The 15,022-nt window shown below is 43.0% G+C and overlaps 1 protein-coding gene across 1 annotated transcript in view; it reads left to right on the forward strand.

The window, feature by feature from the left end:
- Positions 1-15,022, forward strand: part of LOC140718657 (protein unc-13 homolog B) — a 561,805-nt gene that overhangs the window by 15,846 nt on the left and 530,937 nt on the right. Inside the window, exon 2 of the mRNA XM_073032679.1 lies at positions 1,293-1,322. Coding sequence (XP_072888780.1) covers positions 1,293-1,322 — 30 coding nt within the window. The remainder of the gene's footprint in view (positions 1-1,292; positions 1,323-15,022) is intronic.

Consider the following 15,022-nt stretch of genomic DNA (forward strand, 5'->3'; position numbering starts at 1 on the left):
GAGGAAATAGAGAGACTACAGAAGGACTTGGATTAGGAGAATGGGCAAAGAAATGGCAGATGTAATACAGCATCAGGAAGTGTATGGTCATACATTTTGATAGAAGGAATAAAAGGGTTGACTATTTTCTAAATGGAGAGAAAATTTAAAAATCTGAGGTGCAAAGTGACTTGGAAGTCCTTGTGCAAGATTCCCTAGATGTTCATTTGTAGGTTGAGTCAGTGGTGAGGAAGGCAAATGCAATATTAGCATTCATTTCAAGAGGACTAAATTATACAAGGATTTATTGTTGGGGCTTTCTAAAGTACCAATGAAGTCTCACTTGGAGTATTGTGAGCAGTTTTGGGCCCCTTATCTAAAAAAGATGTGCTGACATTGGAGAGGGTTCAAAGGACGTTCACAAAAATGATTCTAGGATTGAAAGATTTGTCGTGGGAATGGTTTGATAAACCTGGGCCTGTACTCACTGGAATTCAGAAGAACGAGGAGGGATCTCATTGAAACTTTATGAATATTGAAATGCCTCGATAGTGTGGATGAAAAAAAATACTCTTAACAAATTTCAACAGTATGGTTAAAAGCATTCTGAGTGATTGCGTCCCCAGCAGGTCTGGAGGCTCCAATGCAGTGGATTAAATCAACACATTGCAGAGGGTTGTAATCTCAGCCAGTTACGTAACAGGTGAAATTAGAAGAATTAAACCATTTTATATCTTATTTGGTTATTTGATGGTTATTTGTATCGTGCTTAGATATTTTTACAAGTGACTTCGAGATGCTGTTACATAATCTACGTGACATTTGGTTCTGGACCAATGATATTGAAAGGAAATGAGAGGATGGCAGTGGTCATATGGACCTATTATTTTCACTTGCCCATATCAATAATCCATTTTGCCTTTATACATCTGTGTAAATTCAGTTATTATAGTTCCTTCCATTCAGAATTATCATTTTAAAGTACCTGACATGTTACTGGAGTATCTTTCACAATTTTATAACACTTGAAGCAAATCGGAAATGAGTTTTGTGTCTGAGGTCCCAAGCTAGCACCAGTATAAAAAGATAAAATAATGTTTGAAACTGGATTAAGGCTCCCTCAATTCTAATTGAATGTAAAACATAATGATTGTATAATTTTTAAAAATCTTACTAATATGCACTGATATCTGAATTCTAGTGGAAAGTTACTACGAATGAATGTTTATCCATTTATTTTCATTAGAATGAATAAATCAATGTGTATGTTCAGTGTGTTTAGCCCACTAACAGTTTTGTTTACTTTTGTTTAGTTAAACAAGGAAAACTGAATGGACCATCAGGTAAGATCTTGCTTTATCCATCTTTCTCAAGTGACTTTTTTTTAAAAATGTGGATTTTTACTGTTTGTTGAAAACCCAAATTCATTGCATTTCCCAATGTAAGTTTTATCTGTGTGATATAAGTGGTCTAATGATTTTAAAATAATCAGCATTTAACTGGAGTGGTATCATACAAAGAGAAGCTGACATAAACATTATTCAGGAAATGATTTATTTGAAATATGAAAACACAAAGTATACTGCAGATGCTGTGGTCAAATCAACACGTACAAACAAGCTGGATGAACTCAGCAGGTCAGGTCATCCGTTGAAATGAGCAGTCAATGTTTCGGGCCAAGACACTTCGTCAGGACTGAAGAAGGAGGGGGCAGGGGCCCCATAAAGAAGGTGGGGGGAGGGTGGAAAACCAATCAGAGGAAAGATCAAGGGGTGAGGGAGGGGATAGACAGGAGAGGTGAAGAAGGAATCTAAGGGTAGGCACTATGGGTAGGAGAAGAAGGCAGAATCATGAGAGAGGTGATAGGCAGCTGGAAGAGGAGACAGAGTGAAAGTGGGAGAGGGAGGGAATTACTGGAAGTTGGAGAATTCGATATTTATACCAAGGGGCTGGAGACTACCCAGACGGTATATGAGGTGTTGCTCCTCCAACCTGAGTTTGGCATCATCATAGCAGTAGAGGAGGCCATGTATGGACATAACTGAATGGGAATGTGAAGCAGAGTTGAAGTGGGTGGAAACTGGGAGATTCTGTCTGTTGTGGTGGACGGAGCGGAGGTGCTCAACAAAGCGGTCCCCCAATCTGCGTCAAGTCTCGCCGATGTAGAGGAGGCCGCACCGGGAGCACCGGATGCAATAGATTACCCCAACAGACTCACAAGTGAAGTGTTGCCTCACCTGGAATTAAAATTGCATATTAATCATGTTATTAACCACATTTTCTTTCATTTAAGGAACTTTGCAAGAGTTCAATTTCTTAAAACAGCTCAAGATGCAGAAAAATTGATGCGCAGTTTTGCTTTTAGCTGATTAAGACTACTGCAATTTACTTTTCAGGACTGTCTTAGAAAGACTATGTAGATAGTAAAGGAGCAAAATAAGAACTGTTTAACTGTTTTTAAAAAGAAAAAGGCGCCATTATTATTAACCTGCTTGTGCACACATTGTTGGAGCTCTTATAGAACCGGCTCCTTCTTCCTCCAGTAGATGTCCTCTGAACTCCGCCAACCCTCGAATGGGACCACCCTCGGTGATCGACCGAACGCTCTACTCGAGTTTGTCCGTGTCTCCTCTCCTCGTCGAAGACCCTGGGCCTCGGACTCCCGCTTGGGGTCCGATCCTCGCCCAGCTTACAACATCTCTCGGGTCGCTTCTCCTCTCTCTGTCCCCATTGTGCCTTCTGCCCAAAGCCCGCGAAAAGCAATAGCTTTCACACACAAGAAAGAATAACATCTATCCCAATTGGTTAGCAAATGAATACAATTCCAGTTATCAGTAATTATAACCCAAACAAGCTGCTATAGAGAACCACTGACTCAGCAGTTAACAGTACAGATAAGCCATTTTATTATAGCAAAGAAGACACAGCAGTAACATAAAAGAAGAAGCCCCTACACAAGTTTCATGATGAGTGATTATAAAACTGATTCTGATATGGTCTCTGTTGTGGACTGAGAGTGGGAAGGGTCAGGGAGAGGGGAACACCAGAGAGACATTATGTAGTGATCAATAAGCCACTTGTTTGGAATTAAATGAGCTTGCCTGGTGTCTCAGGGCTGTATGTATCTTCACCCGCACCATCACCCACTCCGTCACTCCTTATCTGCTGCCACACCCCTCCCATGGTGCTCCATCCTCATCGTTCCCAACATCCTTTGCTCCCACCAGCTTTACAAACTCGCTCTCTGCTCCACGTTGACAAATGCAGTACCATGCAAGTTTTTGCCACCTTAGGACTTTTGCACAGTACTGCAGCTTTTGCCATGTGGGAAATGCTGATTTCAAGGACAGACTTCAGTTTTGGTGCCTACCGTTATTCCACCCACTCCTTCATTCTGTGCCACTTAAACTTTGTGTTTTCTTCATTGCATCTATTTTGCTTTCAGTTATTCAGCCCAGCCTGTCCGTGTCACCAAATTGCCTACTTGAGTTGATCCTGTTTCCTTGCATTTGGCCCATGTTCCTCTAATCCTTTCCTATCCGTGAACCTAATTAAACATATTTTAAATGCTGCATTTGTACCTTTTTCTAACACTTCTTCTGGCAGCTTTTTCCACATAACCACTACCTTTTGTTGGAATATCTTGCCCTGGAGAAGAGGTTATGATCTTTGACCTTATCTATGCCCCTCATGATTTTAAAAATATGTATAAGATCACCTGTCAGACTCCTTCACACCGGGGCAACCAGCCCAATATATTCATTCTTTCCTTACAAACTCAAGACACTCAGTTCCGTTAACGTCCTTGTGAATATTTCGTATACACTTTGCTGCTTCACTACATCCTTCCTATAGCTAAGTGACCAGGTTTGGTCTCTGTTATCTTAAGCAGCTGTAACATGGAGTGCCAACTCTTGTACTGAGTGTTATGTACTTTGAAGGCAAGCATAAAAACCACCTTTGTCACTGTGACCACTTTCGAGTAACTGTATGTGTATCTCCACATGTGCGCCAGGACTTAAGAACTTTTTAAAAGCTATTATTAATGCTTTTTGAGATAGTGATTTAGATGCATATCATATTTTTTACTGAGTTAAGTATTGTATGTAATTAGTTTTGCTACAACAAGTGTATGGGACATTGGAAAAAAAGTTGAATTTCCCCATGGGGATGAATAAAGTATGTATCTATCTATCTATCTCCAAGTCTCTGTGTTGAGGAACAGAGACATTTATGGGTAACCATATAACAATCACAGCACGGAAACAGGCCATCTCAGCCCTCCTAGTCCATGCCGAACTCTTAATCTCACCTAGTCCCACCTACCCGCACTCAGCCCATAACTCTCCACTCCTTTCCTGTCCATGTACCTATCCAATTTTACCTTAAATGACACAACTGAACTGGCCTCTACTACTTCTACAGGAAGCTCATTCCACACAGCTATCACTCTCTGAGTAAAGAAATACCCCCTCGTGTTTCCCTTAAACTTTTGCCCCCTAACTCTCAAATCATGTCCTCTCGTTTGAATCTCCCCTACTCTCAATGGAAACAGCCTATTCACGTCAACTCTATCTATCCCTCTCAAAATTTTAAATACCTCGATCAAATCCCCCCTCAACCTTCTACGCTGCAGTGAATAGAGACCTAACTTGTTCAACCTTTCTCTGTAACTTAAGTGCTGAAACCCAGGTAACATCCTAGTAAATCGTCTCTGCACTCTCTCTAATTTATTGATATCTTTCCTATAATTCGGTGACCAGAACTGTACACAATATTCCAAATTTGGCCTTACCAATGCCTTGTACAATTTTAACATTACATCCCAACTTCTGTACTCAATGCTCTGATTTATAAAGGCCAGCGTTCCAAAAGCCTTCTTCACCACCCTATCTACATGAGACTCCACCTTCAGGGAACTATGCACTGTTATTCCTAGATCTCTCTGTTCCACTGCATTCCTCAATGCCCTACCATTTATCCTGTATGTTCTATTTGGATTATTCCTGCCAAAATGTAGAACCTCACACTTCTCAGCATTAAACTCCATCTGCCAACGTTCAGCCCATTCTTCTAACCGGCATAAATCTCCCTGCAAGCTTTGAAAACCCACCTCATTATCCACAACACCTCCTACCTTAGTATCATCGGCATACTTAGTAATCCAATTTACCACCCCATCATCCAGATCATTTATGTATATTACAAACAACATTGGGCCCAAAACAGATCCCTGAGGCACCCCGCTAGTCACCGGCGTCCATCCCGATAAACTATTATCCACCACTACTCTCTGGCATCTCCCATCTAGCCACTGTTGAATCCATTTTATTACTCCAGCATTAATACCTAATGACTGAACCTTCTTAACTAACCTTCCATGTGGAACTTTGTCAAAGGCCTTGCTGAAGTCCATATAAACTACATCCACTGCCTTACCCTCGTCAACATTCCTCGTAACTACTTCAAAAAATTCAATAAGGTTTGTCAAACATGACCTTCCACGCACAAATCCATGCTGGCTACTCCTAATCAGATCCTGTCTATCCAGATAATTATAAATACTATCTTTAAGAATACTTTCCATTAATTTACCCACCACTGATGTCAAACTGACAGGTCTATAATTGCTAGGCTTACTTCTAGAACCCTTTTTAAACAATGGAACCACATGAGCAATACGCCAATCCTCCGGCACAATCCCCGTTTCTAATGACATCTGAAAGATCTCCGTCAGTACTAAGTACTTAGTTCCCTGAAAGTGGCTACACACCTTCTACGACCCTGCCACTTACCATGAAAGTCCTGTTCTGGGAGAGCATCATACTTGTCCAAGTTAAATTACATATGCCACTTTGGCCCATTTTCCCACGATCTACATGCTGCTGTAAACTTACAAAATCTTCACTGTTTTGATCTCATCCACAAACTTTATGCCACCTACATTTCATCCAAATTATTTATATAGGTGTGAAACCATCGGGGACCCAGTACATGTCTTCTGGTCCCAGGCATTCTATTTGAAAACAATTCTTCTCCTTCCCCTTGCACTTTCCCCTGCAAATAACACCTATTCTTAAAACTCCTAAGAGGAGTAATAGCTATCCCTAAACATCTTCCTCAGCCACTATCCAGGGCCATAAAGAACCTTATTCATTGCATCTGATGCTCCTGATGTAGACTTCTGATGAGATACATGTGCTTTGTCTGCTGTGGCTATCTGATGCTTTGAGCTGCTAGCCATTTTAATTCCTCTCCTCATTCCCACACCAGCATATCACGTGTACTACCATGGTGAGGCTAAGCAAAAATGAGAGGAACAGCATTTTATATTCTCCCCGGGTAGTCTACAGCCTAACAGCAAGAACATTGTGTTCTCCAGCATTTAGTAAATTGCTACCCCTCTGTTCCTTTTCCTTCTGTTACTGATCTATCTAATTCTTGTTATACTCTAGCCCCCATCACCCTTCTATCCATTTCATCTGCTCATCACCCACACTCTTCTCCTATTGGTTCCCCTTCCCCACTATTCTCATTTGCCCACTCTTCTTCTCCCCCTTGATTCCACACTCCACCTTCCTGTACCCAATTCCATTTTTATTAGCATTTTACTTCCATTTAGTAACTCCCAGCTTTAGTTGCCATTTCCACTCTTCCCTTCTCCTTTTGCCTGTCACACTTCTTCATTTGGAATTCGGAACAAGAAGGCAGCGGAAGAGCACCTAAGGATTTCCAGCTGGAAGACATTTTGAGTTCTCGGAGAGAGAGAGGCCAGACTGCACAGCCAGTTGAGCGCAAACAGTTTTAAAAAGAAGGCAGCCATATCCAGCAGGCAGCGTAGGGAGCGGGCAGCAGAGTGAAAGGGCTTTGGCATAACGGGCTTCTGTGTTAACGGAATGAGGCAAGGCAGTTGTTGATTGCAAAAGGAAGTAGTATGTGTGTGAAGCCGGTTTTCTGTGGTCGGTGTCAGATGTGGGAGGTCCTGGAGTCTCCCGGCATCCCAGATGGCCACATCTGCACCCGGTGCATCGAGATGCAACTCCTGAGGGACTGTGTTAGGGAACTGGAGATGCAGCTCGATGACCTTCGTCTGGTCAGGGAGAGTGAAAAGGTGATAGAAAGGAATTACAGGCAGGTGGTCACTCCGGGGCCACGGGGACTCTATAGTCAGAGGGTCAGACAGGCGATTCTGTGGACGCAGGAAAGAAACTCGGATGGTAGTTTTCCTCCCAGGTGCCAGGGTCCAGGATGTTACTGTTTGTGTCCAAGATATCCTGTGGTGGGAGGGAGAACAGCCAGAGGTCGTGGTACATATTGTTACCAATGACATAGGTAGGAAAAGGGAAGAGGTCCTGAAAGAAGACTACAGGGAGTTTGGAAGGAAGTTGAAAAGCAGGACCTCAGATTAGGGGAGGGTTTAAACTAGTTTGGCAGGGGGGTGGGAATCAGAATGTGAGTGCAGGGATTAAGGGAGAAGGACAAGGGCATGATGCTAAGAGTTCTGAGTTGATGAGGAAGGACAGACAGGGGATGAAACATAATTGTAGCCAGTTAAAGGAGTTGAAATGTGTCTATTTCAATGTTAGGGAGTATTAGGAACAAGGAGGATGAAATTAGAGCATGGATTAGTACGTGGAACTACGATGTTGTGGCCGTTACTGAAACTTGGTTGGAGGAAGGGCAGGATTGGGTGACACAGGTCCCGGGGTTCAGGTGTTTTAAAAGGAATAAGATGGGAGGAAGAAAAGGGGGGGGGAGTGGCATTGCTGGTCAGGGATAGTATCACGGCTATAGAAAGGGAGGACACTGCAGAGGGAGTGTCCACTGAGACGGTCTGGGTGGAAGTCAGAAATAGGAAGGGATCAATCACTGTGCTGGGAGTAGTCTGTAGGCCCCTAAATAGCCGTCGTGACACTGAGGAGCAGATAAGTAGGCAGATTTTAGAATGGTGCACAAAATACAGGGTAGTAGTTATGGGTGATTTCAACTTCCCTCATATTGACTGGCACCTCCTGAGTGCAAGGGGGATAGATGAGGCTGAATTTGTCAGGTGTGTTCAAGAAGGATTCCTGACACAGTATGTGGACCAGCTGACGAGAGGAGAGGCTATACTGGATCTAGTTTTGGGTAATGAACCTGGTCAGGTGACAGACCTCTTGGTGGGGGAGCATTTTGGTGAGAGTGACCACAACTCCCTTAGCTTCAGCATAGCTATGGAAAGGGATAAAATCAGACGAAATGGTAAAGTGCTTAACTGGGCAAGGGCTAACTTTAAAGGGATGAGGCAGGAACTAGCGAGAGTAAATTGGAAACAGATGTTCAAAAGGGAAAGCACAGAAGTAATGTGGGAGAAGTTTAGGGACCACTTGAGCTGGGTTCAGGATAGGTTTGTCCCACTGAGGCAAGGAAAAAATGGTAGAAAAAGGGAACCATGGCTGCTGAAACATGTGAGGCAACTCGTCAAGAGGAAAAAGGAAGCATATGTTAGATATAAGAAGCAGGAAGTAGGAGGGGCTCATGAGAAATATAAGGTAGCCAGGAAGGAGCTAAAGAAAAGACTTGGGAGAGCTCAAAGGGGGCATGAGAAGGCCTTGGCATGTAGGATTAAGGAGAAACCTAAGACGTTCTATGCGTATGTGAAGAACAGGAGATTGACGAGAGTGAAGGTGGGACTGCTAAACGATAAAGGGGGCAACATGTGCCTGAAGGCAGAGGAGGTTGGGGAGGTCCTAAATGAATACTTTGCTTCAATATCCACAAGTGAAAAGGATCTTGATCAGGGTGAGGTTGAAATAGAGCAGGCCTGTGTGCTGGACAATGTGGAGATTAGAAACATAGAAACATAGAAAATAGGTGCAGGAGTAGGCCATTTGGCCCTTCAAGCCTGCACCACCATTCAGTATGATCATGGCTGATCATCCAACTCAGAACCCTGTACCTGCTTCCTCTCCATACCCCCTGATCCCTTTACCCACAAGGGCCATATCTAACTTCCTCTTAAATATAGCCAATGAACCGGCCTCAACTGTTTCCTGTGGCAGAGAATTCCACAGATTCACCACTCTCTGTGTGAAAAGGTTTTTCCTCATCTTGGTCCTAAAAGGCTTCCCCTTTATCCTTAAACTGTGACCCCTCGTTCTGGACTTCCACAACATCGGAAACAATCTTCCTGCATCTAGCCTGTCCAATCCCTTTGGAATTTTATACGTTTCAATAAGATCCCCCCTCATGAGATTACGGAAGAAGTGGTGCTGGATCTTAAAAACATCAAGATTGATAAATCCTCTGGGCTGGATATGATACACCCCAGGTTGTTGTGGGAATTGAGAGAAGAGATCGCAGGAGCATTAGTTATGATCTTTGAATCCTCTTTGGCTTCAGGGGAAGTGCTGGAGGACTGGAGAATGGCATATGTAGTTCCCTTGTTTAAAAAAGGTAATAGGGAGAAACCTGGGAACTATAGACCGGTGAGTCTTATGTCAGTGGTCTGCAAACTACTGGAAAGAATTCTTAAGGATAGGATCTACGAGCATTTGGAGAAGTACAGTCTACTCATGGATAGTCAACATGGCTTTGTGAAGGGAAGATCGTGCCTCACGAGCCTGATTGAGTTTTTTGAAGAGGTAACAAAAGAAATTGATGAGGGTAGGGCAGTGGATGTGGTCTACATGGACTTTAGCAAAACAGTTGACAAGGTCCCTCATGAGAGACTCATTCAGAAAGTCATGAGGCATGGGATAAGTGGAATCTTGGCTGTTTGGATAAAAAGTTGGCTTAAAGGAAGAAAGCAGAGGGTAGTTGTGGAAGGAAAGTATTCTGCCTGAAGGTCGGTGACTAGTGGAGCGTCACAGGGATCTGTCCTGGGACCCCTGCTATTTGTGATTTTTATAAATGACCTGGACGTAGAGGCGGAAGGATGGGTGAGTAAGTTTGCGGATGACACGAAGATTCAGGAGTTGTGGATGGAGCTGCAGGTTGTCGAAGGTTACAAGAGGATATAGACAGGCTGCAGAGTTGGGCAGAAAAATGGCAGATGGAGTTCGATCTGGACAAGTGTGAGATGATGCATTTTGGAAGGCCAAACCGGAAGATTGAGTACAGGATTAATGGTGTGGATGTGGATGAAGAGATAAAGAGTGTGGATGAACAAAGGGACCTTGGGGTTCAAATCCATACATCCCTCAAGGTCGCTGCGCAGATTAATAGGGTAGTTAAGAAGGCCTATGGGATGCTAGGCTTCATTAACAGGGGGATTGAGTTTAAGAGTAGAGAGGTCATGTTGCAACTCTACAAATCTCTGGTGAGACCGCACTTAGAGTATTGTGTTCAGTTCTGGTCACCTCATTATAGGAAGAATGTTGAAGCTATGGAGAGGGTGCAGAGTAGATTTACCAGGATGTTGCCTGGATTGGAGAACAAGTCATATGAAGCAAGGTTAGCAGAGCTGGGACTTTTCTCTTTGGAGTGTAGAAGAATGAGAGAGGACTTGATGGAGGTCTACAAGATTGTGAGAGGCATAGATAGGGTGAATAGTCATTACCTGTTTCCCAGGGCACCAATAGCAAACACCAGAGGGTATATGTACAAAATTAAGGGAGGGAAGTTTAGGGGAGACATCACGGGTAAGTTTTTTTTACACAGAGGGTTGTGAGTGCCTGGAATGACTTGCCAGGGATGGTGGTGGAGGCTAAAACATTAGGGGTATTTGAGAGCCTCTTGGACAGGCACATGGATGAAAGAAAAATTGAGGGTTATGGGGTAGTGTGGGTTTAGTACTTTTTTTTAAGGATTATATGGGTCGGCACAACATGGAGGGCTGAAGGGCCTGTACTGTGCCGTAATGTTACCTGGCTCCACATATTACTTGCTACTTGATCCACTGAATAGGTCAGGGAGAGAAAGGGACAGAGGGGTAGCAATTTACTAATTTAGCTTGGCAGAATATGAAGTGGTGTTCTAATTTGTGTTTAGCCTCACCACTTTATACTGGTTTCTTCTCTTTCAGACTAGAGATGAAGAGGTTGAACCTGAATCATTTGTCCATTTTCCTCCATGGATGCTGCCTGACCTTCTGAAATCTTCCAGCATCTTGTGTACTGCTCCACTTTTACTCACTGACTTAGTTTTGTTTTTATTCTTTAACTTGCCCTTTTGGCTTTCTCCTTTATCCCTCTGCTCTCCTCAGCCATGAGCACAAGCCCCACTTAATTCAATAATCTACTTTAAAAAAAAAGTGCTTCCATCTTTCAAACCTCCATGTACAGGAAACCACTTTGGTAGTGGATAATGCAGTAAACGGTCTAATGATTCCCATGAAATCTCTCCCTTGTGTTCTCTCTCATGGATAGTCTTTTTTAAGATTTGAGTAATCATAACTCTTTAATTCAGTTTTTTGGGTTCTAAAGTATAAACTAATGAGATAAAAGCAAGGCTTGAGCTCAACCCTTTTTTTGGAGGTTTTGGAATAACCTTTGTTCATCTCGATTAATATTTTCTGCTGCCTCTAGTTCAGACTCTTGACTTCTGGTGGTTTTACAGTAGTCACTGTTTAGTGAAATACAATTTGGTCTCTGCAGCTGATTGTTTGAAGCCTTGTGTTTTCCCATTATTTTAATGCTGTCCATGTGGATGAAATTATTTCATAAACTAGCAAATATTCTTGTCTCATAATTTACATCACAGAGATGGGTCCTTCGGCCAACCTAGACAATGCTGAATCATTACTTTCCCTACTCCCATTCGACTGCATCTGGATGAAAGCTTGCCATACGTCGCCTATTCATATACTTATCCAACTTTTTCTTAAATGTTGCAATCAAAACCTCATCTGTCAGTTCCACTGGCAGCTCATTCTATACTCTTACCACCCTCTGAGTGAAGAAGCTCCCCCTCATGGTCTCCTTGCACATTTCACCTTTTTACCTTTAACACAAGACCTCTAGTTCTAGTTTCAGATAATATTTGGAGGCCTATATATGATTCCCATAATAGTTGTTTTACCCATGTAGTTTCCTAACTCCACCCACAAAGGTTCAACATTCTCTGACCCTATGTCACCACTTTCTAAAGATGCAAGACCATCTCTTGCCACACCATCTCCCTGCCATCCTGTCTGCCCTTTCAATACAAATATATGCTTTGATGTTTAGCTCCCAACTATGACCGCCTTTTGGCCACGACTCAGTGATGCCCACAACATCATATCGCCTAATTTCCAATTGCACCATGAGTTTGTCCACCTTACTCTAAATGCTACCTGCATTTAAATACAGCACCTTCAGTACTACATTCTTTGCCCTTTTGAATTTTGCTTCTGTGGTATAATTTAACTCAGCTCTGCATTTGTACCCAGTAATTGGCTTGTCTTTCCTCACATTCATATTGCATCCATCATCTACTTGTAAACCTGTTGGCTCATCCTCAATTCTATCATACTGGTTCCCATCTCCCACCATATTAGTTTAACCTACTCCCAACAGCTCTAGTAAACCTGCCTGCAAAAATATTGGTCCCCCTTGGATTCAAGTGCAATCCCTCCCCTTTGTACAGGTCCCACCTGCTGCAGAAGAGGTCCCAATTATCTAGAAATCTGAATCCCTACGCCCTGCTCCAGTTCTTCAGTCTTGCATTTATCTGTCACCTCATTCTATTCCTGTCCTCAATGTCATGTGGCACAGGCAGCAATCCAGAGATTACTGCCTTTGAGATCCTGCTTCTCAGCTTCCTTCCTAACTCCCTGTATTCTGTTTTCAGGACCTCCTCCCTTTTTCTACCTTTTTTTTGGTATCAATATATACCATGACTTCTAACTGCTCACCCTCCCTTTTCAGGATATTGTGGACACGTTCAGAAACATCACCGACCCTGGCACCTAGGAGGCTTTTTTGTGTCCACTAAATCACTCATTTGTTCTCCAAACTATAGAGTCCACTATTACTGCTGACATCCTCTCATGTTCCCTACTCTTCTGAGCTACACAGCTGAACCCAGTGCCAGAGGCATGGTTGCTGTTACTTCCCCCAGGTTAGTCATTTCTTCCTTTCCCACCCTCAACAGTACTCGAAATGGAGTATTTATTCTTGAGAGGGATGGCCACGGGTGCTCTCCTCTATCTGATGTTCTCCATTCCGTCTCTTGGCAGTCACCCATTTATATGTCTCCTACAGCCTTGGGGTGATGACCTCCCAGTAGGTCCTGTCTATCATGCTTCACTTTACCTAACAAGCCGAAGGTCAACGAGCTGCAACTCCAGTTCCTTAACATGAAGGATGAGGTTTTGGGGTACTTAGAGGACCATGATAAAATAGGCCGAAGTCAGCATAGTTTTTTTAAAGGTGAAATTTTGCTTGACAAATCTGTTGAAATTCTTTGATGCAGGATAGACAAAGGAAAGAGTGGATTTTCAGAAGGCCTTTGACAAGGTGCCACACATGAAGCTGTTAAATGAGATGAGAGCCTGTGGCATTACAGGGAAGATATTTGCATGGATAGAAGACTGGCTGACTGGCAGGAGGCAAAGAATGGCAATAAAGGCAGCCTTTTCTGATTAGCTCTCAGTGAATAGTGGTGTTTGACATGATTCTGTTTTAGGACTGCTTCATGTTGTATGTCAATAATTTGGATGACAGAATTGATAGCTTTGTGGTCAATTTTGCAAATGGTATGAAGATGGATAGAGGGTCGGGTAGTATTGAGGAAGCAGGGAGACTGCAAAGAAGTGTTACTTTATGGAAGTGTATGCTCATGCACTTTGTTAGGAATAAAGGCAATAGAATATAAAAGCAAGGATGTAATGAGGCATTGATAATTTAAAAAGCATTGGTTATACCACACTTGGAGTATTGTGAGCAGTTTTGGACCTGTTATCTACGAAAAGATGTTCTGGCATTGGAGAGAGTCCAGAGGAGGTGCCATGAGAATGATTCCAGGAATGAAAGGGTTAATGTATGATGCGTGTTTGTCTCTGGGCCTATACTTGCTGGAGCTCAGATGAATTGTGGGGGGATGGGGGTTGGTCTCAATGAAACCTATTGAATACTGAAAGGTCATGGAGAAGATATTCCCTCAAGTGGGAGAGTCTAGGACCAGAGGACACAGTCTTGGATCAGAAGGACAACCCTTCAGACCAGAAGAAATTTGTTTAACCAGAGGGTTATGAATTGTAGAATACATTACCACAGACAGTTGTGGAGACCAACTCATTGGGTATATTTAAAGTGGATATTGATAAGTTCTTAATTAGTCAGGATATTGAAATTTACGGGGAGAAGGCATAATAATGGGGCTGAGAGGAGTAATCAGCTAGACTTGAATGACAGACTTGATGGGCTGAATGACAGACTTAATCTGCTCCTATGTCTCATGGTAAAGTTCTGGTAACTTTCTTTGCTTGTTTGTTTCTGATTGTGCAATTAGAACAGTGGGAGTGGACAGGATAGCGGACTGGCTCCACACACAAAATGCTGGAGGAACTCAGCAGGTAGCATCTATAGAAAAGAGCACAGTCAATCTTTTGGGCCAAGACCCTTCAGCAGGTCTGGAGAGAAAAAAAGATGCAGAGAGTTACTTTTTAACTCCACTCCTTATCTTTTTTTCTGCAGTCCAGTTGAAGGGTTTCGGGCCGAAACGTTGACTGTACTCTTTTCCATAGATGCTGCCTGGCCTGCTGAGTTCCTCCAGCATTTGGAGTGTGTTGCTTGGATTTCCCGTATCTGCAGGTTTTCTCTTGTTCATAGTGGACAAGCTCCTTTATATTTATTTAGTGATTCAGCATGGTTCTAACTCTTCTGGGATGTGGGAAGACGGGGAGACCTCCAGTGACCCTGACAGCTACATCTGCAAAGAGTGCATCCATTTGAAGCTTCTTAAAGATTCCTGGAGCTGGATGAATTCTGGGGCATTTGGGAGGTTGATTGACAGCAATCAACTGTACTTGCACATAATGTGCAAGACACTGGAGGTAGTTACACATAAGGTGCAGGACACAGCTATTTAGTTATGGCCAGGAGAGCAAAAGGGGATAAAAGATCAATGCGGGGTATCC

The sequence above is a fragment of the Hemitrygon akajei genome, chromosome 30, assembly GCF_048418815.1.
Source record: "Hemitrygon akajei chromosome 30, sHemAka1.3, whole genome shotgun sequence".
NCBI lineage: Eukaryota > Metazoa > Chordata > Chondrichthyes > Myliobatiformes > Dasyatidae > Hemitrygon > Hemitrygon akajei.